Below are 27,422 nucleotides of genomic sequence, written 5' to 3' on the forward strand. Positions count from 1 at the left end.
AGGTAGATATTGTGGATGGTGTTTTTTTATAATTTCTAGCTAAAATAAATAGACAGTTTATAAAATTAAATTATAGTAATATCTAGATTTCAACACTCCAATAACCAATCTCCTACCCAATTGTTGTAGATTGTGAAGTAAAAAAGACTAAAATATCTATCGGATAAACAGGGCATCCAAAACAGCTAAGAACATTACAAATTTTTCTCTACTACTTAAAAAATACGTAGTGATTCTCGCACCAAATAGGACGTCCTACCTCCAGTCCTCTAGACTATCCTAAACTTCGCAAAAATTATCCACCTCATACCACTCAATCTTTACTACTCTGCTCGCATGTGTTCTACTCCAGAAATCCCGCTGTCGTGTTTTGCCTCTGGCTTGCGCGCCCGCCTGCCCAGCGCGCTGCGCGCCATGTACGTCGGTCGTCTCCCACAGCTCCTGGCTGATACCCGCACATGGGCAGACCCAATGACTAGTATAACATCTAAAACAACAATCTAACCCTTAGAATCCAAGTTGCTAAACAATTATCAATTTTTTTTACCCTTAACATTATACGATATAACTTTTTATAATCTACAACTTATAAACTTTTTCACGATACCCAGCGGAAACAAACCGGGCCTAACTCCAACCTGCCCACCGAGTGCCGCATCGGCCTGGTGGCACGCGCCTTAGACCACACGCCTCCTGTTCAAACACCGAGCCTTGCATGCCTGCGCCTAAAGCCAACCGACCAACTCGCGCAGTACCCCAGCTGACCGACCACCCTGACCGCGCAGCCTGACCCTGACCGAGACCACCGGTTTTTAAGTCGCCGAACAGCCGACCGATAACATCCCACATCTGACAGCTCGAACACAACAGCCCACGTGACTCACGACAAACAGTGATCCATGCATGCATGCATGTTTTTGTTCTGTGTTTATTCAGCAGCCACATTATCCTGTACGGCCGCATCCATGTGCATGCGGCATGCCAACCAACTGCAGCTCGTGCTTATCCGCATACTGCCCCCATGAACTGACCGAACTAGCAAAAAAAAGGAACCATCGGTCTCCTGTCTCCCACGGATCGAACTCGTCCAGCGCGTGACTGCCCCCAGGGATCGCCACGTCCTGGGCAGACACCTGGCCGCCTGGCCGTGGTCTGCAACCACGCCAGCTCCCCTTGCTGTCCTCTGCTGAAGCTGCACAGCATCCGAACTCGGCCAACTCCCAACAGGCCGGACTTCACGTCCTGTCGCAGCACGCATGCCTGCCCGAGAACGTTTCCTGCTCGGCCACGCCACACAGCAGACCATCGCGCACTCGCACCTGGGTCGACCTGCCACCAGAACCACGCACCACGCCTAGACGGCGTGCTCGCGAGAAACCTTCGCGCACGACGTGGCTTCCGCATCCAACGACGCCGTTGGCAGCGCCGTCCGTGCCACTCTCGACAACATTCGCGTCACCCACGACGACGCCATCCGGCTACCATACCTAGCCACCGTCAACCCTCACGTTGACCCACTGTGGTAGTACATGCATAGCCAGTGCGCACCAGCCGTCTCATGATGCACCTCGCACCGTGTTCGTCTAGCACTGTCCGTGATAACTTGTAGATATATATTTTTTGCTTCTTCACGTGATCTTTCACACACCGTCTCTAGATCTAATCTAATTATGATTATCATCTTTAACTAGCAACATCGGTCACTTTCTAGTATTTTAGCAGAACCGCTGCCATCCCCAATGAACATGTCGCTATGGTTAGAAACAACGGTCCTCATCTTAAATTTATGAAAAAACCAAGAGTCCTACTAGGATTCTACCTGGAGTCCTACTCTTGCTTTACCATGTACCGCTAATACAACACCAAATCATATACTAAGAAACCAAGCTGAAATGTATTTTGGTTTATATGTAATGAGTGATTGACAATATTAGTATTTCAATTTGATGATTTGTTGAATTGGTTAAGCATGTATATGTGTTGCAATTATGATCATAAATTATCAAAGTTGTAGAGAAAAATAGACTTGATTTTTTTTGTCTCTGAGTTCAGGAAAATTATACACGCCAGATGATCTGACACATGGATATTTTAATGCGCTAGATGGTTTGACACTCAGGAAGTTTTCACGCTGGAGCATTTCAAGCAAAAGGCAAAAATTGAACTGTACACTAGACGGTCCGACGATAGAGTGAAGTGAACATCGGAGCTTTTCTTGCAAAGAGATTGCAAGATGGCTGGTCCAAAGAAGATATACACGCCGGATAGTTCGGTGCTCGAATGAGTGAACACCGGATGTTACGCCAGAGTGTTTCCTGCAGAGAGAATGCTAAATGGCTAGATCTGATGGATTGAACACACCGGACGGTCTGACACTCAGGAGGAGTGTACACCGGAACATCCGGTGCTCATATTTTATGTGTGATGTCTCTTTTAACAGAGATTCTGATTTCTATTAACAAGAGAAGGAATTCGAGATATATGTTTGCGTGTCTTGTGTTGTGTGGGTGATGGATACAACTTGACGGTCGACGGTGGGATGATCAAGGCTAAGCGGGGTGCTTGTTGCCGGACGATCGAGAAGGCTAGGAGGAGTCAATGGTGATCCTAGTTGTGCAAGTGGAAGTTAAGCAAAACGTGTGAAGGTGGGTGAAGCGTCAAACTAAGAAGATGTTGGTGCAAGTGACAAGCCGGTCTGAAAGATCGGGAGCGGGAGAGACTTGTCGGCGGTCAAGATCGTAAGACAGAGTACACACGTCAACATCGGAGTGCTTGCTTAAAGTGTAAGCAAGTGGCGGTGAATCATGCTTTGAGAAACGTGCAAGGTGGTTTCGCAGTTTTGCCTCAAAACTATGGATGAATGAAGTGCACGTGGTATCATCGCGAAGCTTGCGTCGAGGTAAAGCTAAGTCATGAAGAAGCCACAGTCGTTCAATGGACAGAGCAAAAAATGAACCAAAATACCCCGGTGGTAGATAGGGGGCCATTAGAAGATAGGGATATTTTGGGAACAAGGAAACTTAATAGCTAAACTACCTTCTTAGGCCTATAAATAGAGGGGTAGGACTATGAGGATAGCTTGAGCCAATCATTTGAAGTTGTATGCTAGGGTTTTAGAGAAAAGACGAGAAGAGAGTTTAGCCTTTGTAATAGGTGAGAGTTTTTTGTAAAAAAATTATCTTGTAATATGCTAATAAGAGGGTTGGCCTTTACAAAAAATTAAGTGTTTGTTTCCTATGATGCTTGTATTTATCTCCTTCTGGTTTTGCTCTATTAGCCCCCTTTCTTTGTTGCTATTTTTTTGTTGTGATTTTCGTTTTGGTTGTTGAGCTGAATTTTTCCTACCTTGCGAAGTCATTCTCCTTGTTTAAAGGTGGCAACGGGTCTGCCCCCACCGGGTTTTGCTAGCCCGCATCCGACCCAAAACCCGATTCATCAAACCCGATCTGGCCCCGAAATGGATAACGGGTGCAAACCGGCCACCGACCACCGGCCCCGGACCCGGTGGGGACCCAAAACCCGCTTCCACCCTTCTCCTTTCCTCATCCGGACTTTGAAGCTGGCACATGCGCATCTCACCACTGCAGCGCCGCCACCTACTCTCCCTGTTTGCCCCCTCCCTCTCCCCTACGGATCCCTCACCGGTTCACCACCAGCTCCTCAGTCCGCCGCCATCGCTCCTGTCTCATCAGTGTCGGCCCTGCCTTTCATGGCCACTGCAGCAAACGAGCAGATGCCATGCGACGCTGAGACCATGTGCGCCATCCACCTGATGACCTCTCTTGCCTGGACCACGCAAGGGAAATCAGAGTCGGAGTTCGCCCGTTTCTCCCATCCTCGCAACCACCGCATCTCCGACCTCATCATGCTGCTCTTCCACCAGAGCGCAACGGCAGGTGCGGCGGCGGACGCGAACTCATCGAGCGCGTCATTGTCGAGCGTCGGTGGCCTTCCCCAAGCGCGGCGTCGAGTGCGGCGGCGGACGCAAACGCATTAGGCGCACCATTGCCGAACGTGAGGAGCATGACGGCGGCCACAAATGATGAGAGGCGGAGCTGCGGAGGTGGGCGGCGAGATGGGAGACGGCGGGGGTGAAGTGGACCCCCGCGAAGGCGGCGAGGAGGAGGAACTCGGAGTGGCTGGTCACCGCGCTGAGGAGACCGAAGCAGCCACGACGATGGATTTGGATCCGGGGCGGGGTAGGGTGAGGTGGGGACATGGGGTATTAGGGTGGGGGTGTGGTGCGGCCGTGCGGGACAACGAAGGTGAAGAGGTCGGGATGGGCCGGGGCTCGGGGAGGTGCCAGGTGGGGATGGGCTGGGGGTTTAGTGGGCTAGTGGGAGAGGAATATATGAATGAGTTGTGGAGATTTCGGGGCTCGTGGGGCACCCGCGGGTGCAAAACCAGCCTCGACCCTGAACCCAACTTGATAGCCCCGCGGGGCGATTTTTAGACCCGAACCCATCTTCGTTGGGTCTGAAACCTGTGAGGATCTGACCCAATGGGGTTGACTGCCACCCTTATCCTTGTGTCTAGAGGTATAAAATCCACATACTAATATATATAAGTAGACCTTGAATTATCTTGTCTCTAAATTATTAACTTGAAAAGTTTTTCACCTGGTGACTATCTTTTTGATTTAAAGTATTTCTTTTTAGTTGCAAGCTTTTGTGGGCGATAACGCATAGATTTGATTTTAATAGAACCTGGTGTTCAATTTTAATCATGAGAGCTATGTTCTCTTCAATGATCTTTTGGTGTAACATGTCTTTCTTCAGTTTTCGTTTCTGTATAATATTTTAAGTATGTTGGATGATAAAATAGAAAAAGATCATTAAAAAATTGTGAAATACCTATTTACCTCCTCTGATTAACATTCTTGATCCCACATATACGTAACTAATTGGATACATATCTAACACTATCAGTAAAGTATACTTAAAAAGACGCATCAAATCTCAATTGGAAAAACGCAAGTTGGAGTAATTAATGTCGTTCCTGAGTTTGGCCCTTTTCTTTGCAGGAAATCTCTCTCGACAATTCGAGCAAATCCTTTTCATATGGTAATATACCGTTCCAGTACCAAGAAGATACACAGCACGAATAGCAGCGAAGCAAACAAAGCCTAGAAGTGGAAATAAAATCGTTAGATACGGAGCTAATGCCAACACAAACAGTAGTACACATGAGTCAAGCTGAAAGCTGGCCACATCTAAGAGTACTCGCCGTCCTCCAGGAGAGCGTGTACCAAAACCAAAGTACAGAGCATTGCAGGCGAGGATGCGTGCACAGGGAACTAGAGCAAGTTGGCCGGGACAAGAGATGGATTTGATAGGGTAAGTTGGTCCTTGCTACAGGATATTCCTCAGAGCCTAGCGCCTCGCGAAACCCGCTAGGCTCGCCGGCGTGTCGACGCAGGAGCGCGTCCGGGCAGCCTGCTCCTGTGGCCCTATCTCATCTGGTAAATTTGGGATTTTAGACAACAGACACCGCCGTATTTAAGAAAATAGATAACATGTTGATGTATTTACAAATTTAGCATCCGTATTCGAAACCTCAAACGTCGAAAACTGACTTTCGGTAACTCAGAATCCGAAAACAGCCCGATCCCACAATTTTTAACAACTCAGTTGCCGAATACGGCACTGTTCACCGTATTCAGCAACTCAGTTGCCGAAAACACTGTAAACAGTGCCGTATTCGGCAACTGAGTTTCCGAATACGGCCTCTGCCTCTGCATGCGCCGGCGCCCGGAAGCTACACGAAAGAAGCTAGCAAAAGTGTATGTTTTTTTATTTAATTCACGATTTTGTTTGAAAATACAAAAATAGTCCAAAAATTCTAAATGTTTTCATGATCAAACTAGAGATCACCCGCAACCCATTTTAATTAGTTTGGTCCAAAAAGCCTGAGCCAATATTTAATTAGAATTCTCCAAATAAGTCAACTTTTATAAATTCTAGCAATATTTAATGCCTCAAATAATTTCTAAAAAATCTAGAAAAATTCACTAATATTGTTATAATGTGATATACTAATTTATAAAAATATTTCCATCCCTATGTTATTTGGTGTAAAAGTGAGTTCCTTTGTAATGCTTCGTTTATATGCATTTTTATCATTTCATGTGATATTCTCTTTTTAATTCAATTTGAATAAAAATAATGCAACATGCACAAAATTTTGGTTCTCATATTAATATTAAGCCTTTGTAATGCTCCATTTATATATATTTTTTATCATTTCATGTCAAATTATCTTTTTAATTCAATTTGAATAAAAAATTCAAACATGCACAAAACCTTGGTTCTCAGATTAATATTAAAGCATTTGTAATGCTCCATTTATATGTATTTTTTATTATTTCATGTGAACCGGTTCACATGAAATAATAAAAAATGCATATAAATGGAGCATTACAAATGCTTTAATATTAATCTGAGACATGATAATCAAAGGCAACGGGCGCACACCACATGCAAATACAGTTCACATGAAATAATAAAAAATACATATAAATGGAGCATTACAAATGCTTTAATATTAATCTGAGACATGATAATCAAAGGCAACGGGCGCACACCACATGCAAATACATGAACTGTCGACACTGATCATGTGTACGAGGTGGATGCGCCTTCCATTTGTGTGTACATCTTTATGTTCCAGTAGCGATCTGCCTGCCTCTTTTATGAGTGTGTACGTCTAAATAAGATTAAAATTACAATCTCACTTACCGTAGGTACATGCTTTAATCACTAAATATACATATATTATGAACATTGGTATCGAGGTTAAGACTCGAATGAGATGAGTAAATTCTAAAAACAACCATAATATAAGCTATACTCAGTTCGCAACAAACCAGTAGAAGCCAGGGACGGACCCAGCTCAGAAATCGAGTGATGACCTTTTAGCTACAGTAACATTAGAGCTACAGTAAAAAAATATCTACAGTTCACTAAACCAACAAAAGTGTCCTACATTGCTGGATCCGTCCTGGTAGAAGCTGAAGCTGATAGAGATGATCATGTGTGTACAAGCCCATGTGTCATTGTACCAAGTGCCCTGCAGTGGAAGTACCAGCATCGAGCCTTTTTCTCCTCGAACAGGACCTAGACATCAGGGCATAGATGTCGGTTCCCATGCGCATGCCCCACAGATCCGTCCACATCCATTGCATCAGGACATCACCATCTACAACTCATGTTCACAGGTTCGTACCCCAGCCTCCAGGTGAACAATCAAAACACTGTGCGCTTTGTCAGACACAACAGCGGTCTGAATCTCTCGTCCCTGGTTTTGCCGAAAGAAAAAGATAACGTGTGATGGGTTGTTGTATAGGTCTGGTTTGTATTGGTTGTATATGTAGTTTGAGTAGAAGTAGATTGTGAAAAGTAATATTTGTTAAAAAAAAAGTGTTTGGTTGATTATATTTGTCTGAACAGGTTGAATAACTGAATCTCATGACGCATGAGCGGATGCAAAAAGTTAAGATTGTGATTAGTTATATGTATATAAATGATTTTATGACACTGGTAGGTGAGCTCGTATGTATGAGCGAATGTAAGCTCTGTATCTGTCAGGCTAGATTACGGAGGAATCGAGCTTCCCTCTTCCCTCTCGAGCCAGACCATGAGCATACATTTATATTTACTCGATCAGATTAGAAGAGTATATATGAATAACTAAACACGTTTCCCCTTTAAGATTATATATATTCTATAATATTCGCTGAGCCATGTTATCCGTGTGAGTACCAAATCACACCCATAGGCATCGGAGCGATGTAGCTTGATGGTGTGTAGTACCGAAAACCAGAGACTTCTACGATGTCCAGCAAAATTGCCTGTTTCAATTGGTGACAGAAGAGTACGACCTGCATTGTCATACGATCACTACTTCCGAAGTAGTGAAATGGAGGTGTTCGAGAGTATGATCTGCATTCTGATATAATCGTTACTTCCAAAGTCGGCTGCATTCTGAAAAGAAATGGAGGTGTTCGATGAACTAGATAAGAAGTGATATTAAGTAGCAGGCTAGATTGCAACGTGAGTGCTTGGCTGCAGCCCTGCCCTTAGTTATCTGCGCGAATAACCTTTCATACCGATCCATAGGCCGGCCGTAGTTGTCATGGTTCCCAGGATCCAATAAATCCACTCAAGTCTACGTTGCTGCGACTGCGATGTTGTTTATGGAACCAGGAGAGAGTATTCTATGCAATGCCAGCCATAATACTTCCTTCGGAAGGCTCATTTACATTAAAAAAAAAAGTAAACAGGGCGGAGTGAAGCATCAAAAGCCACCCAGATGGTGATGAGCAAATAGTAGTAAGATCAATTTCTAAAGGTTATGATGAAATGTATGATAATCTTCACAAAATCAGCTTTGCAGTCAGCAATTCTTCCTTTACTAAACTTCCTGAAAGACAAGTACACTTACATTTTCATTTGCTATTCAACTATCTGAAAACGTTGAGTGGTAGAAATCTGAAGATCAAAGAGGCAAGACAGAATATCAGTGATGCATAAAATCATCCCAATATGACTGCTTCCTTCCAAACAACTGAATATGTAACCTCATTTTACATTAGTGTCACTTGATAAACATTGAATTCCTGACTAATCCTCTGTTTTACACGCCAAAATTGAATTCTGGAGTTAGTTTGCATTAGAAAGTTGTTGATCTCTCTGGCGCCACCAATTTACTATGACAGAATCGATAATGATCTGCAGAGTGTTTAAAAAATTAGCAATGACTCTAAGTGACAAATAGAATACTGTATTTGCAATGAGAACCTGGTTAATGTGTGCAGCGACACAAGGGATCACCAGAAATCCAGACTCCCCGAGGGCTCCTCCAAGCTGCTCAACCACAGCAACCAACACTGGCAATGTTTTCTACAGGAATAAGAAGTCAGTAAAACAAGGTGCCATAAGATAAATATTTTGATGTCATGAGAACAGAATAACAATTGCATCTTTAGATACTAGTTTTTTTACTACAACTTCAAGAAAAATCTGATTCAACAGGTCCACTTCAAGCAGGTTTTCCAAGCTGCTTCTAATCAAGTAACAGCTATGGGCCAGTAGACATTCTTGCAGTAATTGGCCCAGTAATGAACAGAAGCTGTAGCAAAAATTATGGGAAGCAAGCCAGTTAGGCCAGTTTCTGTTAACACTAGCTCATCCAAATGCGCTGTGATTTTCCGATTCATATCTTGTCTAAAATAATATCATGAAATTGTGTGTTTACTTGCCCTAAAAATGTGAAATTTGGGCCTTAATCACTTGTTAAATATAACAACTGAGACAAGCCCAGCAGAAATAAAAAATTCCCTGTCGTAGCTGGTATGTTAATGGTTCTAGCCAGCAAAACTGATTACTAAGTAACTGGCAACGTACACCGCTGTAGGGCCATGGCTGGTACAGCCCAAGGGCTTGCCGCTTGACTATGCCAGTATGCCTTGCCCATTAAGTTAGGAACTTAAGAATTGGCATAAGTTAGGAGATAAAAGATAATTTAAAATCGCTTGGATTATCTCAAGTTCAATCTGTTAGGAGAATCCTCTAGACCACCCACCTCACAACTAAGCATTATACTGCAATACAGGGAGTGACAGTAACAGTTGCCAAAACCTTGGTCCCCGTCTAGAGGCAATATCATACAAGCAACCATATTATCACCAGCACGAGTTTGATTAGTTTCATTTAGTGATGATAAAGACTGACCTGACTGGCCACCAAAATGGCAGCTCGTGCATACTCTTTCCTCGCAAAGACTGACTCTCCTTTCTGGTCAAGATGTGACAAGATCTGCAACATTGCAGCATTGAAAGCCAGCAGAGCAAGATGTAGAAGCCTGTGACAAGAAATGTGCTCCTGTTAGATATAGATATATTCACACCGAAAGTAAGCCACAATTTATATTAGAGGTAAAAAAAGACTATGCAGCACCACTGACAGGCAAGAAAAGAGAGAAGGAAAAAGACTCCAGTTAAGAACCATTGAAGCAGGGTAATCTCCTTTTATTTCTTTTCTTTTTGATTGGGGCAATAGAGTGTTAATTCAACTTGACTGCTGGTAACTTAGTAAGGCTGTGAAAACCGAGTAGCAAGTGTAATAATCTCATGTGAAACCCAAAACAACACTACAACATCCAGATAAAGGTATTTGTAGCGCTATTTTAATATAAAGCTGAATAACAACAGTAGGTGGATCGATATATCAAAATGCAACCAACTGGAATAGCAACTTAGCATAAGTGTCTTTCAGTAAAGGTGAGCACATTGTCAAAAGACATGGTTAGAATTTGAAATCAACCGTAGGTGTGTATTGGTGCATCATACTGAATGCCAGGTGGAAGTTGATTCCCTAAGAAAATTTAGAACATAAATTTATATTCAGACCAGATTCTGGTAAAGTGGTAATAACAATAATGATTTGATAGATAACTTTGAAGAATATGAGTTCATGCACAAGTAAAGTGGTAATGACAATAATAATTTGATAGATAACTTTCAAGAATATGAGTTCATGCACAAACTTTGTGAACCATAGCAGAAACATAAGCTTTTCTATAGATGAAGAACAAAAAAATGGATCTAAGTTTCATCCCCCTTATAGCATTTAATTATGTATCCACATAACAAGATTTACAAACATTCTCAGTATGCTAAGATCAGATGGTAAACGTACACTCCAACAACAACGGCAACAGCAAAAGCTTTTAGTTGAACAGACAAGATCAGCGATCTTGATCTACTGACTTGAATCCATGGGACCTGTCAAATGAAACGTTTCAGGACTGCAGTCCAAGGAGCACAGAAATGCAAACTTCTAACAGATTTAAAACAAACTACAGAAGCAACATAAACAAAAGAGCGACTCCGAAAAACCATTCTCCCATGTAACACCAAAATGCTCTTAATTATGCTGTATTTGAATTTTGAAAAACTGATTTCTAGAGTGTTCTTGTTATATGATTGGATCATCCCAGAGTCCAAGCAGAATAAGTCTATGCAGGCATAGCAACTCAATTGCCCTATCTTCCTCGTTTTGCCCAGAAGGGTTGGCTTATTGGCTTGGAATGGCTACATATGGACCCTAAAGCATGACATGCTGCAGAACTAAATAAGAAAATGAGCTGACCTGTTACACTGTTCTATCAAAGAGAGAATTCCTTGCATGCCACTGAAAGATAGCGAAATCCCTTCTGTGCCATTGAAAAGTGTCCTTGCCTTCCATGACACTAGTTGAAATTTTTGTTTTCTTCTTTTTAGTTGGATCTTGTGGGTTTTATCTCTAGCCTACCCCAATTTGCTTGGGACAAAGGCTGTTGTTCTTGTTCTTGTTCCACGCCACTTCTATCACTTCCATTAGCTGAGGTGGCCGTTAACGCATGGAACCTTGTCAGTTTTTCATCGTAATGGCCATATTGCCCTTGTCCCTTTGTTGACTGACTGGTGGACCCATCTTTCAGCCATTCCCTCACTCCAATTCCTTTCTCTTCTTCCTCACGGGAGCAACGACAAATTCGATGCAGTCTCTCTCTCTCTCTCTCTCTCTCTCTCTCTCTCTCTCTCTCTCTCTCTCTCTCTCTCTCGCACGCCAGTGGGGGCGACACCAATCTATCGTTGGAACTTGCTCAGTGCTGGCTGGATCCCATCGTGACACCAAGACTGAGCCGTCATCTAGTGAAGAGCCAGTTGTGCAGGGCGAGCTTAACGCGGCATCCGAGCGGCAACACGCCGACAACCGGAGATGGTGGAGCAGCACGGTGGCGGCCGGTATGTGATGGAGATCGCTGGATCTGGGCCGTGAGAGTGCAGATCGGACTGTTCCCTCATCGGATCTGGGCATTGGTCTTGACTTTCTTTTGGGTCTTTAATTGATTTGATGTTGTGCTCGATCTGTGGTTTGTGCATTGATGTAGCCTCCACGTTTGTAGTTTCCATTCAATTGAGTTATGCAGTGATTTATCCTGCAATTTGCATGCATTGGATTGTTGTGCTCATAGCTGTGCGCACCGTTGGATTTGATGGAGAAAAAAACAAAGAGACAAGAGGGGAAAAACAGACCGGGATGACAAGAACAACCAAACAGCAGCTGCTGGTGTGTTGGTGTTGCGCCTGCGAGCGCGGCGGATAACATCGGCTACAACGTGCGTCGGCCGCCGCTGCTCGTCCACTTACTGCACTTGCCAGGTAGGAGACAGGAGAGGTGGAATGAGGTGAGATGGAAAGAGCAAGGAGGAAGATGAAAGATGGGCCACACAAGTGGGAAAGAGATAGGTCTCGCATGCAAGCCAAGGGCAAAAGTGTCTTTTCTAGTAGCACTTAACACACTCCTTACGACCAGCAAGCAGCAGTGGCGAATAAGGGTGTGTTTCATTGGAGGTGAAAGTTGGATGGGATATGACCATCCATGTTTTTTGGGATGGGATGATCCAAGTTGCTTGTTTGGTTGGATGAGCCAATTTCTTGTTTCGTTCGTGGGAAGGGTTGGATGAGATGAATCTTTTTTTGTTTGGATCTCTTAATTGTATATCTTAATTTCAAATAAAAATAGTTAATCATACACTAAAGAACAAGAGCTAACACTTATAGACGCTAATCTTATCGTAGTCATTACTAATTAATAACAAAATATGCTAATTAACACTAATCATTTTACCAATTAGTGATAATTAGCATGTTTTTGTAACATGCTAATTATCACTAATTATCAAGATTAGACAAGATGGATGGTCTCATCCGGCTAAAATAGCTGGCTCACTCTATCCAGCATATGTAAGGAATATTCCTCAAAGTTGGTTGGCCTTGTCCATGCGATCCCTCCAACGGAACAAATGGACGGAGCTCAAAAAGGTGGATGACCATATCCCATCCACCCTCGTCCCTCTAACCAAACACACCCTAAAGTGTCTTTTCCAGTAGCACTTAACACACTCCTTATGGCCAGCAAACGGTAGTGTTTGGTCACTTGGATGAAGGTGAGTGGGATGGGATTGTCCTAGATGGACATGATTCTGGATGAGATGTTACAAGTGGTTATTTGGTTAGATGTATGGGGTGGTACGAGAATGTGTTTGGTTGGATGTATCGGCTAGTACGAGAATGTATTTGGTTACTTAAAAGGCATGTGTTATATCCATAGAGAACTTGATGTTTTTCAAAAATAATAATTTTTATATTTGTAATCGTAACTCCACCTATGTTGTCTCGACATAGCCGGTCCCAAGCCCGGGTAAAGGAGGAGGGTTGTGTTAGGCTTGGCGAGCCAACATAAAACTCAGCCACTCTTATGGAGATGAAACCTGAAAGAAAATCGTTGGGGCGTAACCCTCTTAGCGACGCGCTACATTGGAACCCGGATGTGGTGTTAAATGAGCAAGGGCCGGGCCGTCACCCCCTTAGTGGCGCGCCGTATCTTGATCTGGATACGGTGATAAGTGGGCAAGGATCGGGTCGTCGCATCCTTAGTGGCGCGCTACATCGGCGCCCGGGTGTAGTGAAAAATGAGCAAGGGTCTTCGCATTTGACTCGACGAGTGCGAAGGGTAAGGAAGCTAGCCGAGCCAAGTAGGATCCGCTTAGGTAGCTGGAACGTAGGGTCCCTGACTGGTAAGCTACGGGAGTTAGTTGATACAGCGGTGAGGAGACGGGTTAATATCCTATGCGTCCAAGAAACCAAATGGAAAGGACAGAAGGCGAAGGAGGTGGAGGATACCGGCTTCAAGCTGTGGTACACGGGGACAACTACAAATAAAAATGGAGTAGGCATCTTGATCGACAAGAGCCTCAAGTATGGAGTGGTATACGTCAAGAGGCAAGGGGACCGGATTATCCTGGTCAAGCTGGTCGTTGGGGACTTAGTTCTCAATGTTATCAGCGCGTATGCCCCTCAAGTAGGCCACAATGAGAGCACCAAGAGAGAGTTCTGGGAAGGCCTGGAGGACATGGTTAGGAGTGTACCTATTGGCGAGAAGCTCTTCATAGGAGGAGACCTCAATGGCCACGTGGGTACATCTAACACAGGTTTCGAGGGGGTGCATGGGGGCTTTGGATATGGAAGCAGGAATCAAGAAGGAGAGGATGTCTTAAGCTTTGCTCTAGCCTACGACATGATCGTAGCTAACACCCTCTTTAAAAAAAGGGAATCCCATCTAGTGACCTTTAGTAGTGGCCAACACTCTAGCCAGATCGATTTCGTCCTCTCGAGAAGAGAAGACAGGCGTGCTTGCCTAGATTGTAAGGTGATACCTGGAGAGAGTGTTGTCCCTCAACATAAGCTTTTGGTGGCTGACTTCCGCTTTCGGATACGTGTCCAGCGGGATAAGCGCGCTAAAGTCGCTAGAACGAAGTGGTGGAAGCTCAGGGGGGAAGCGGCTCAAGCTTTCAAGGAGAGGGTAATTAAGGAGGGCTCTTGGGAGGAAGGAGGTGATGCAAACAATATGTGGATAAAGATGGCGACTTGCATTCGGAAGGTGGCTTCCGAGGAGTTTGGGGTGACGAGGGGAAGTAGAAGCGAAGCGAAAGATACCTGGTGGTGGAACGAGGATGTCCAGAAGGCTATCAAGGAGAAGAAAGAATGTTTCAAACGCCTACACTTGGACAGGAGTGTTGACAACGTAGAGAAGTACAAGGTGGCGAAGAAGACCGCAAAGCGAGCAGTGAGTGAAGCAAGAGGTCGGGCGTATGAGGACCTCTACCAGCGGTTAAACACGAAGGAAGGGGAAAGGGACATCTATAAGATGGCCAAGATCCGTGAGAGGAAGACGAGGGATGTCAACCAAGTCAAATGCATCAAGGATGGGACAGATCGACTTCTGGTGAAGGAAGATGAGATTAAGAATAGATGGCGAGAGTACTTCGACCAGCTGTTCAATGGAGGAGGTGAGAGCTCTTCCATTGAGCTGGACGACTCCTTTGATGATGCCAACAGGCGTTTTGTACGAAGGATTCAAGAGTTTGAGGTCAAGGAGGCTTTAAAAAGGATGAAAGGAGGCAAGGCAATGGGCCCTGATGGTATCCCTATTGAGGTGTGGAGATGCCTTGGAGACATAGCAATTGTATGGCTAACTAAGCTTTTCAACCTTATTTTTTGGGCAAACAAGATGCCCGAAGAATGGAGGCGGAGTATATTAGTACCAATCTTCAAGAATAAGGGGGATATTCAAAGTTGTACTAATTACCGTAGGATTAAGCTGATGAGCCATACGATGAAGCTATGGGAGAGAGTCATTGAACACCGCTTACGAAGGATGACAAGCGTGACCAAAAATCAGTTTGGTTTCATGCCTGGGAGGTCGACCATGGAAGCTATCTTCTTGGTACGACAACTTATGGAGAGATACAGGGAGCAAAAGAAGGACTTGCATATGGTGTTCATTGACTTAGAGAAGGCCTACGATAAGATACCGCGGAATGTTATGTGGTGGGCCTTGGAGAAGCACAAAGTCCCAACAAAGTATATTACCCTTATCAAGGATATGTACGATAATGTTGTGACAAGTGTTCGGACAAGCGATGGTGACACCGATGATTTTCCAATTAGAATAGGACTGCACCAAGGGTCAGCTTTGAGCCCTTATCTTTTTGCTTTGGTGATGGATGAGGTCACAAGGGATATACAAGGTGATATCCCATGGTGTATGCTCTTTGCAGATGATGTGGTGCTAGTCGACGATAGTCGGACGGGGGTAAATGGAAAGTTGGAGCTGTGGAGACAAACCTTGGAGTCGAAGGGTTTTAGGCTTAGTAGAACTAAAACTGAGTACATGAGGTGCGATTTTAGTACTACTAGGCACGAGGAAGATGAGGTTTGCCTTGACGGGCAGGTGATACCTCAGAAGGATACCTTTCGATATTTGGGGTCGATGCTGCAGAAGGATGGTGAAATCGATGAAGATGTGAGCCATCGAATCAAAGCCGGGTGGATGAAGTGGCGCCAAGCTTCCGGCGTCCTCTGCGACAAGAGAGTACCACAGAAGCTAAAAGGCAGGTTCTATAGGACGGCAATTAGACCTGCGATGTTGTATGGCGCAGAATGTTGGCCAACTAAAAGGCAACATGTCCAACGGTTGAGTGTAGCGGAGATGCGCATGCTGAGATGGATGTGTGGCCACACAAGAAAGGATCGGGTTCGGAATGAGGACATACGTGATAGAGTTGGTGTAGCACCAATTGAAGAGAAGCTTGTCCAACATCGTTTGAGATGGTTTGGGCATATACAACGCAGGCCCTCAGAAGCGCCTGTACATAGCGGAAGAATAAAGCGTGCGGATAATGTCAAGAGAGGTCGAGGTAGACCAAACTTGACATGGGAGGAGTCTGTAAAGAGGGATCTGAAAGACTGGAATATCACCAAAGAACTAGCCATGGACAGAGGTGCGTGGAAGTTAGCTATCCACGTGCCAGAGCCATGACTAGACTTGCAAGATCTTATGGGTTTCATCTCTAGCCTACCCCCACTTGTTTGGGACTGAAAGGCTTTGTTGTTGTTGTTGTTGTTGTAATCGTAAACAAACTATACTAATTAGCACTAATAACTAATAATTATAGTTAATCATAAATTAGGTTTTCACTAATCATCACTAAATACCCATAATAATAAGTATTTTAAGCTAATATCATTTAATTATTACTAGTGCATAACTAAATCTCCTTAATAACCACTAATCACATGTGATTAACATAACTAACAAAACCTAACAAAACCTGTACCGCGTCATTCGACTTATTTTTCTGCATGGGATGGTACAACATCTTGGTGAAATATTCCTAGAATCTGTATCATCCCGTCCTAGACGAGTTGGCACAATTCAACCAACCAAACACAGGGACGAGATCATATCTAGGAACATCCCATACATATACCACTTGGTACCAGGACCCAAACGCTACCTAAGGGAGCGAAAATTAAAACCAGTGGTAGTGAAGGGAAGAGAAGTTTTCGGTGCCAGATAAAGAATTTCACTATCTTTCAGTGGCACGTGGGGAATTCTCTCTATATCGATCTAGAACATTGTAGGAGAAACAACATAACTAAGAGCTCTGGCGACAGCGGGGGTGACCTAGGGTTTCCCTCACCGCCATCGTCGTCGCCGCTGGCGGCCGACCCTCCGCCACCCCCGCTCGAGTGTTGCCGCGCCCACCCATGATCGTGCCCGAGTCTTCCCCATGCGCCCGCACCCAAGCTCGTACCCGACGCCACGTGCACCCCCCCCCCATCCGTCGTGCGGCCCCAGCTTGTATCCGTCCGCGTGCTCGCATGCTTGAGTGAGCCAAGTAGGAGCACGCGCATGTTGCCGTCTTCTCCCAATCACTCGTCAGCCACTCGTCCGCCTTTCATCCTCCTGCCCGCCTTAGCTTCTCCGATCTAAAACAGCGACTCCTCTGCTTAGCACCTGCTGGCTTCTACCTGATCTGCTTTGTCGCAGCTCTCTGTGTTGTTACTGTACTACGGATATCTTCGTGTCTTGGCTGGGGAGCAGCATTAGCATAGGGGCATTTCAGTTCAGCAGAGCAGAGCAGCAAAACAGGGCAGCATCGTTCCGCAGGAACATGCTCTGAGGTGCATCAGCGCTGAGCATAGAGCAGCAGCCAGTAGAGCGGTCCCTCAGAGACGACCGACCACACCAACCACACCAGTGACACCAGGCTCTATAAGCAAGTGGTCCAGACCACATAGATCTCTAGCTCCCAGCACATGCTAGAGCTCATCCTGCAATGGAACCGGATACCCTCCTCACAAAGGATTGGGATTCCAACCATGGGAATCAGTCTCGTTTCAACTCTAACATGCTCTGAGGTGCATCAGCGCTGAGCATAGAGCAGCAGCTAGTGGAGCGATCCCTCAGAGACCACCGACCAAACCAACCACACCAGTGACACCAGACTCTATGAGCAAGTGGTCCAAACCACATAGATCTCTAGCTCCCAGCACATGCTAGAGCTCATCCTGCAATGGAACCGGATACCCTCCTCACAAAGGATTGGGATTCCAACCATGGGAACCAGTTTCAAGTTGAAGTGTTATCTCGTTTCAACTCTTCTGTGCACCACCCATCATCCTCCACCTAGGGTTGCTTCTTCCTGCTTGTGCATTTTCGCTGTCACATCTTTCACCTAACTGAGGATTCGGTGAGTTGGCCCTTCATTCAATTATGGGCGACTCCCCAACTAGTTTTCATGTGCAGTATGGAAGTGAACGTCACTTCCGCTTCTTGGTAGCTTCCAAGAATGTCGGTTTTCATGTCTATTCACTTAAAAAGATCACTACCAAACTGTTTGATGTTTATTTCCATCTATAAAGAGATGGTGGTACAAATTGGCAGAGGGAGAAACTCGTTTGGATCTGATGAAGAAAAGCAATGGACCACTGTTACTAGCAAGAAATCAGTGAAACAAAACTATTCTTCCAAGAGTGTCTTTTGCTCATAAGCTTGTTCAAGAGTCTCCAATCAGGAAATCTTCTCCGACGCAAGCTCCCCCAATCATCAAAATTGGAGAATTTCTTTGTCCTATTAAAGATGGCAAACAAAAACTCAAATTTAGGGGTAAATTTTCAAATCTGACCTCCTCCATCCAATCAAACAATCTCTTTAACAGGCTAAAGCGAGACCTTTGAGATTAATTATGTGCATGTCACTCCATGTGACCAATTAGAGGCTCTCCCACTTGATCAAGGTGCTAACACTGATGTTTCTTCCCTTCTCCATTTCAAATGCTTGGGAGTGGGCCACCTTGTCAGGGATTGTTTAGGGACATGAGGTGCAAAGGCTGCTTCAACTATGGACATATTGCTAAAGATTGTCTCAAAAGGATGCGCAACAGAATGTTTAGGTGGGTCCAAAAGTGCCAGCCGCAAGTATATAAAACTTCTCCAATGCAAGGTTGAGCTCAGGCCTAAGCTCCTTTGCCTGACAATCCTATGGGAGGACAGGGTGCCAACAATTGATCTCGAAAAACCAATTCAGTTGCAATTGATCTCGAAATCTTGCGATAATACTTTCATCTCTCTGCTCACCGGTAATCTGGCAACCAAGGAATTAATGAAGAAAATTCAGATTTGTAGCAATATTCCAGGCAGTCCGCTTGAATGCAACCCTCTGGCTATTGTGCTATATAGACCCACTATCCCATCAGTGATCAACTCCATCCTGGCTCTGAAACCTCACTTTGAAAGAGCAGTAGACAACCACACTTTGGCACTACACTCCTTCATAAGCTCAGAAGATGCAGATAACTCAAAGAAACAAGAACCTCAAAGCGAAATACTTTCCAACCAGGAAAGGGATACTAGTGCCCTCATGAGTTCCGAAGGTTGCCTTCCCAAATGGGCAATCCTTTGACACAGTGTCACCATCCATGTATCTGAATCTTCAACTCCAGATAAACACCTCGGCTTCTGGCATGCTACAAGAGATCATAGTCCCTATGCTCAAATGGCAACAAACTCAAAGCAGCAGCACATGTCCCTCTCAGCAATTCACCAACAAAATGGGTCAATGCAGCCTACCTTGCTACTGACATATGCCAATGAAAATTTGGCCCTAGAGCACACACCAGCAGTCAACCCGAACACCATAAGAGAATTTCAAACTGGAATCCCTCGATATAATGTCAAAATAAAAAGCAAAACACTCATTCATGGGATATGTACATGAAGCTCAAAGCTAATAGGGTCATTAGGAAAACATATGTTAGGAAAAACAAAAGGAGAAAAGAGAATGTAGCCACCATCTTCCAGAACCTGAACATTGTAGAAGAACATGTTGGATCAAGTGGAGCCAAAAACACTCCCTTGGTAGATGACTCTCTGAGAAGAAGTGACAGAATCAAAGCAAAATATCAGGGGCTCAAGCAAAATATCAACATTGGTACCACTCCTAGGAGGAAGAGGTCACCTCACCTAAGGGAAAACTCATGTGTTGCTAATAACTTGCTCTCTGTTCACTTTTCCTTCCCTGACCCAGTCAATTTTTCTACACTCTCAGATCTAGAGATAGACTCAGTTACACACATAGAAATTTCAATAACTGCTATTCAAACGATAGCAGTGGAGACTTGCAGACGATCTCCTGAGGAGGTGATGATGGAGCTAGGGTTGAAAACAGGCGAAATCCCGTCCCGTTTTCCACTTTTATCCCGACCAATTTCGGATTTTCGAACTTATGCGAAAACAGGACAAAAACGGGAAACTCGATGAGAAAACGGATTCGAAAACGGTTTCGCTATTTTCCCGATCATATTTTCGAAATCCCATTTTTAATCGAGATATTCCCGCGGGAATCCCGTTTCCATGAGCCCACATGTGTCCGTGAGTCAATAGCCCAACCCACAACAGCTTCAACCTCAAACGAGGCACCTCCGATGCACACGCATTTAACACTCTAACGTCGCCTCACCCTCGAGCTCGAGCCCTAGCCGCTGCACGGCCCTGGCCTACGCACCGCCCCCGATCAATGCGCCATCGTTCGGTCGGCCCCCACCCTGCAGGCCCCCACCGGCCCCATGTTGCGTGCTGCCACCCCTGGCCAACGCGTCGTCAGCCGGTCGGCCCCCGCACTTCGCGCCACTGCCCTCGGCCCCTGCCTGCGCGCTGCCCTCAGCCCCTGCCCAGCTTGCGCGACGTCGCCCTCAACCCCCGCCTTGCAGTCTGGTCAGACGCGGAGACACAGACGTCCGCCCACAAACAACGATACCACTGGCCGGAGAAGCGCCTTCTGGATCCAAGTCCCATCGCCTTCTCCGGGAGCCGCCGCCGCCACGTGCTGCTTTCAACGCCAACACAAGTGCCTTTTTTGGTTTGCATCCGACACAATTTAGACTGCAATAAAACAGTGAAACAGCTAAATTCAGAACATGAAGCTCATATGAGATGGATATTCTGCAGTACTTTCATGAATGCTTTTGCTACCTTTCATTCTGTATATCGCTGACTTGCAAATGTTTGTCCTTGTTTGATCATTTGCCACTGCTCCAATAGATAAAGTGCATAACTTTGTATGCTCTGTGATATTAAGGATGTATAAAATGTTTATAATTATTTGCTCGTAAGGAAAAGCCAAAAAAGGCCACATTATTGTGCCTTAAAGATTATTTGAATATCTCAGGACTATAAACATTGAATATATGCATTGATGGTTTGGATACTGTAATTACATCACTCCACTAGAGTATGACACAATCCAAGTGCATGTGTAGTGCCCCAAATAATTCAATTCAAGCAATCTATTAGTAAATTGCTATAATAAACTTGTGCCTTATGTAATTTGTTATTTGTCTCTCATTTGATCTATAATAAATTGCAGCATTTGAGAGTGAGGGGTTCTGTGCCAAGTGAAGATGCACATAGAACTATTGGCAGTGGCATTGGTGATGTAGTTGCAACTCCAGATGTTGTTCATATTGATGAGCAAGAGGAAGAACAACATCAGTTTACTGGAAAGAGGCATAAAAAGTGCACATCTGAAGTCTGGCAATACTTTATCAAGAAAAAAGAGATAGCAGAGGTGAACAGGCAAAGTTTCAGCAGTTGTAGGGGTATTGTAATTTCCCAAATTGCAAGACGAAATATAGAGCTGAGAGCAACCATAGAACAACTGGATTTAAGAACTATCTAAAGTCAGCACATAGTATTGTAAAAGGCCAACAATAGCTCAAAGTTGATAAGGATCATGGAAATGACATTACTCATGTTCAGGCTTATATGTATGATCAAGACGCGTAAAGAAATTTTGGGTGCAAAGTAGGTACTCTTCCTTTTACCTACCTCGGCTGGCCACTGAGCACTACCAAACCAAGAGTTGAAGATCACAGCCCCCTCATGGACAGGATAGAGAGAAGGCTTACAACAACTTTAAATTTTTTTACCACACCATCATCTCTCCCTACATACACAATGTGCACACTTAAGCTGCTAGTGACAGTCACCAACAACATTGATAGAGCTAGGAAGCACTAACTATGAAGTGGTTCTGATATCAACGCTAAAGGAAAACCCCTAGTAGCATGGAAGAGAGTTTGCACCCCAAAACAAAAAGGTGGTTTGGGGGTCATCAATTTGACTATTCAAAATGAAGCTATGCTACTCAAACACCTTCATAAATTCTACAACAAACTAGACATCCCTTGGGTTAACCTCATTTGGAATACTCACTATACAAATGGTCAAATACCTCATGCGGTAATGAACAAAGGGTCATTTTGGTGGAAAGATATTATGAGCTTTTGCGACCACTACAGAGGAATAGCTTCTGCAACTGCAGGATGGTAGCTCCATTCTACTTCGGAATGACATCTAGAATGGCCACTTCTTAAGAGATGAACTTCAAAGGCTGTTTTCATTTGCAAAAGATGAGAATATTTCCGTAAGAGACTTTCTTCTAGACAACACTTCTTAACTTGTTTTCATTTGCAAAAGATGAGAATATTTCCACAAACACATTTCAACATCCCTCACACAGGAAGCATATGCAGAACTACAGACACTTCAGAACACAATACGACATGTTCAACAAAGCCATAGGCTCACTGATACATTGCAATATTGTTAGGGAACAAGTTACTCCTCAAGCAAGTTCTATGCATTGCCTTTCAAGTCAACCACACCTCCAGCTCCTATTATAGCCATTTGGAAATCAAAATGCAACAAGAAGCTGAAGGTATTCACGTGGCTATTGTTCATGGACAGATTGAACACAAGAAGTATTTTGAAGAGGAAAAACTACAAAATTCAAGGAGAAAACTATAATTGTGATCTATTTGACCAAAGTGAAGAGGAAACAGCCTTCCACCTGTTCTTCACATGCCCCTTCAATGTCAGATGTTGGAACCATATAGGCATAAACTGGAATCACAATATAAATTTCTTCAATATGATCCAGCAAGCAAAGATGAATTTCGCACAACCATTCTTCATGGAAATTTTTATGATGGTTTCTTGGGAGATCTGGAAATAAAGGAACGGCCTGATCTTCCAAAACACAAGACAATCCTTCATGCAGTGGAAATTTTGCTTCAAAGAGGTTGCCAATCTCCAGATGCATAGAATGAATCACACTTTCAAATTGAGCTCCACCTGGCTAGACTCTGTAACTTAAGTCTCAGACCCCCCCCCCCCTTCTTTTACTTCAATTGCTCCTTCCTTCCCTTGTATAGTCTCTTCCCTCCCTCTTTTCGGCCTACTTAGGTAAGTGATGAATGTTCTCTACCTGGTATCTTTATTTATATATAATAATATAATTTTACAACTGTAGGGGCTTCCCCTACAGTTTTCCCTAAAAAAAATCTCTCTATACCAAAAGAAAAAGGGTTTTCTTCACCCAATATGAATTAGGTTGACTACAACCCACATTTCCTCCCAAAACTGCATAATGAACAGAACACCTAAATCAACCAATGAATACATATGAACCCTAAATAATGGCATGCTGCAGGACTAAACAAGAAAATGGACTGAGGTGTTATACTGGTATGACAAAAAAAAAAGGTTTTCTTCACTCAATGAATTAGCTTGACTACAACCGACATTTCCTCCCGAAAACAGCATAATAAACAGGACACTTAAATCAACCAATAAATACATCAAAATGATAAGACCATATTCAACAATATCTGTAAGCTTAGATAAGCATCACTGGGAGCAATTGTATTTTGATCTACTTGTGCAGAACAGAACAGCTCAATAAAATAAACATATACTTACTACTCACCAAATTGGTAATATATTCATGCAAGGAAAGAACATGCTAACTGGCATATTTTCAAATGAAAGACGTACTAGGCTGAGTAGAAAACCACTTGCAACCGAAAAGCCTTGCCGATTTCCATCAACAAAATCAGCAATACCTACACAACAGGATACACAAGTAAGATATTCATAGACTGAAATGTGTGTCGAAAAATGGAAGATATTAGAGGCTGCACACCTTTTGAGGTTTCTCGAGCAACCTGGCAAAGAACAAACCATCATAAGTGCCTTCAGTAAGCTTCAGTTATTTCAGGCTTGCGCTATGATATAAAAAAACATAATAGGGAGAGACGGTAAATTCAATTATTTCTTGGGTGAAGAACAGAGAGGAAGTAAATGCAATGTTCAACAGAAAACCACAATTAAGCATTTTAAAATAGACAAGTTCAAATCTGAAAGGCTATCCTGGTTATTCTCTGCATATTCTAGTCTGATGATTGATAAAACATTTCTACTAAAAGAAGATGCAGACCTCGCTAGACTGAACTCCTAAACTTCCACAAAAATAATCATGATTATCAGATAATATTTCATTATGAAAGCTAGTTACACACATGAGGCTCAGAATAAGCCCTGTCATTGTCACTTCCAAATTTTAAACTGAAAGGAGCAAAGTCTGCACATAATGGTGCTATCACATTGTTTTGAAATGAAACACTAAGCTATGAATAACCACATACCTTCCCTATAATAAGGGGGATTAGAAGGCTGGTGACCAGACTTTTGAATAATTGCTCAGTAGGCAAAGACACCCCAGCTCCAGCACCAATGTACTTTGAAAGAGAAAGAGGTACCTAATTCCATGATCACAAAAAAGCATGAACAGTATTCATTGAACAGGGTTGGTTTTTGCCTTTAAAGAACTTAAATAGAAAGTTAGGCTGGCTGCATATCTGAAAACCTCTAATTTGGCTTTGGGTTAAGGGTGTACTATCATTTGACTAACACAGAAACTAGAAGGGCCAACGCTACTAACCAGTCTAAATTTGGATGAATACAACTAAGCAACTCTAGAACAATCTGTGCCAAGATTGACAGAAGAGATTTTACTGCATTTTACAATGCCAATTTTAGTCTACAATTCAGTTCTTTACACGTTTGAGGACTCATGGATTATATTTAACTAACTATGATGTCAATGGATATTCACTTTACATCTAATAGAAATAAAGACTCACACGATTTATACAGTAGTTAGCTTGGAACATGGGAAGTAACATCTTGCTATGTATCCATCAGCATTTTACATTCAATGTCTTTTGAACAAGGCTGCATAATTACAAAGCACTCAACCAAGCTAAGCTTGTAATGTGGTATAGGGTTAATTAGCCCAATCGCTGATGATGGTTAACCATAAATATATAATTACAACAAAACTTTGCTTACAATGATAATGCCAAGTAAATTGGATACAACTGTCATTGCAAGAGCAAGTGCAGAGTTACCGCCAACAAGCTGCACAGTAGTGATATTTTTTTGTTAGATTATAATGCTGGTCCAGCTTTATGGGAAAATTTGTGAAGTATTCGATGTTAGTGGATAATTGGGGACAATTAGTACTTGTGTTAGTGTGACTCCACTTGATAATGTTGTTGGCATGCAGCAAAACATAGCTAAACCTGCAAGATGCATTGTTAATATCAAATATACAAGATGTAAGGAACACAAAAGTATGAGCTACAACATGGCAACAAGAAATGACAGGATGGGAACAGGGAAATCCATTGAGAAAATACAAAAAACGGAGATGGATATTGAACCCATTTACCAGTGATAAATTCACGAGGGAAGAACTGAACTTGCATAATAAACTGAGCAAGAAATGGTGTAAACAGCAAAATAGAGCCCTGCAATTAAAAATAGACCAATCCAATATGTCATAAAACTTATTGAGGGTGCTCAATAGAAATATGGGCACTGACAGCTCTAAAAACAATCAGAAAGGCAATTATGACCCCCTGGTAAACAAGTAAATGAATCGATAGCATGAAATTTTATATGAAATGTTATCTTGGATCACAATGTTGGGAGCGAGAACCTTTTGCAACATATTTACAGTTACAGCCACAAAATAATATTTGCTCGTATAAGCGCAAAATATGATATCATACTAGTCCAAATAGTCCAGCCGGCCAAGCTTCTAACGCTGCACCAAGCTCCTTGGTTCGTAGGGTCAGTCCTATGCAAGAGGGAGTTGTTAGCGAAGAAAAGTAATAGCACCAGGATTGGCACAAATAGGTTAAGAAATCGAACCTGAGATCACAAATATCCCAAAAGTGCTGTACTTCGACAGGGAGTATTTGTGAGCAAGGCATCCAAGAGTAGGATCTAGGAGACCCAATATGATCCCACCAATCAGAGCTTAACAATAAGAAAGACACAAATGAGTCCACGTAAGTTCAAAACCAGAGACATTTGCACGCTCTTGTCAACTACATAGCAGCATCGTGCAACCAATTATAGAAGTAGTCCGTATACAGTGACTTTAATGTTGAAACAGCAGATTGTACTCAGTTTGTACCCAAACTTCTAGCATCTGAGAAACAAACCCATCTATCGCTAATTCCCTATGTTTCTGCCGTGTAGTAAAAAGGATGACACACAAGTAACGCTGTTTGCGGGTTGGAGTTAATAATTGCGTTACATTGCATGCCATTGACTCATCGTCAATTATGCCTGAATTAGGTCATGCCGTCATGGACATGTTAAGTCTCACAACGATACACCAAAACCACGCACTGCATGCACAAACAAATCGGCGATACGAAATCGCCCGTTGGTAGCAACTAAGCACGGGCTTCGATCGCGCGCGTGGAAGCATGAACTCACCGAGTGGGAGGAAGTTGCTCCGCGCGAAGCCGAGCATCGCGGCCCTCAGCACGGGAGGCGGCGCCTCGCGTTTGCCTCCATCGCCACCCACCTGCAGAGCGAGCAGGCATCAATCCGATAGTTCAAACAAAGCATGAGACTAGAGTAGCAGAGAGCCCGAGGCGTGGGACTTTCGAGGTGGGTATTACCGGCGAGGCTCCACCGGCGGCGGCGCGCAGAGGCCGCAGGCGATGGAGCGGCGCAGGAGAACGAGGACGGGGAGCGTAGGCGGTGGTGGGTAGGAATGCGGGCGGAGTGGGGCGGCGGCGGATGCCGGCCGGGAGGGCGAGGAGGGGTGGGCGGAGAAGGGAGGGGTGGTGGGTTATCATCGCGGAATCGGAAGAGGGAGGCGGAGGGCGAAGGCGGCGCGCTTGGGCGTGGCCACAAGTGGGGATCGGGATGGGTGCAGCCCGAGCTGGGTAAAGGCAAAAATACGAATTTATATAATATATTTAGACGTATTTATTGAAATAGATAATAAATTGATGTATTCATGAATTTAGCATTTGTATTTGGCATATAGTGTGCAGAAAATCCATTTTCAGTATATGGTGTGCTGAAAATCACATGTATTCAATACATCGTGTGCCGAATATAGCGAACAGTGTGTATTCGGTACACGGTGTGCCGAAATACCTGTTTCCTGACAAAAAAATTTGCGCGTGTTGTTATTTTATGTAATTGACAAATATGGTCGTGGTCGGCTGCGGTTCGCTTCTGTCATCTGATGCCGGCATTTTGTTATTTCGTGTAATTAGCAACTTTCAACTAAATTTGAAACGATTTGCTAATTTAA

General features: G+C 43.8%; 1 protein-coding gene across 1 annotated transcript; it reads right to left on the reverse strand.

The window, feature by feature from the left end:
- Positions 1-8,507: 8,507 nt before the first annotated feature.
- On the reverse strand, positions 8,508-27,036 carry LOC133922046 (probable sodium/metabolite cotransporter BASS4, chloroplastic). The gene is made up of 14 exons (XM_062367203.1): positions 26,776-27,036; positions 26,588-26,678; positions 26,012-26,119; positions 25,870-25,937; positions 25,527-25,605; positions 25,319-25,377; positions 25,145-25,213; positions 24,439-24,552; positions 23,937-23,958; positions 23,789-23,856; positions 10,698-10,783; positions 9,732-9,861; positions 8,799-8,900; positions 8,508-8,729 (listed from the first exon to the last, which is right to left on the reverse strand). Exons 1-14 carry the CDS (start codon positions 26,953-26,955, stop codon positions 8,661-8,663), a joined length of 1,245 nt encoding a protein of 414 aa, XP_062223187.1. The 5' UTR covers positions 26,956-27,036; the 3' UTR covers positions 8,508-8,660.
- Positions 27,037-27,422: the final 386 nt, after the last annotated feature.

Source organism: Phragmites australis, chromosome 6 (genome assembly GCF_958298935.1).
Source record: "Phragmites australis chromosome 6, lpPhrAust1.1, whole genome shotgun sequence".
NCBI lineage: Eukaryota > Viridiplantae > Streptophyta > Magnoliopsida > Poales > Poaceae > Phragmites > Phragmites australis.

Coding starts and splice junctions, on each gene's coding strand:
- LOC133922046 (XM_062367203.1), bottom strand. CDS start 26,955: ATGATAACCCACCACCCCTCCCTTCTCCGCCCACCCCTCCTCGCCCTC. Junction 25,378..25,526: donor CCCTCGTGAATTTATCACTG/GTAAATGGGTTC, acceptor TGCATCTTGCAG/GTTTAGCTATGTTTTGCTGC. Junction 25,214..25,318: donor GTGGAGTCACACTAACACAA/GTACTAATTGTC, acceptor ACTACTGTGCAG/CTTGTTGGCGGTAACTCTGC.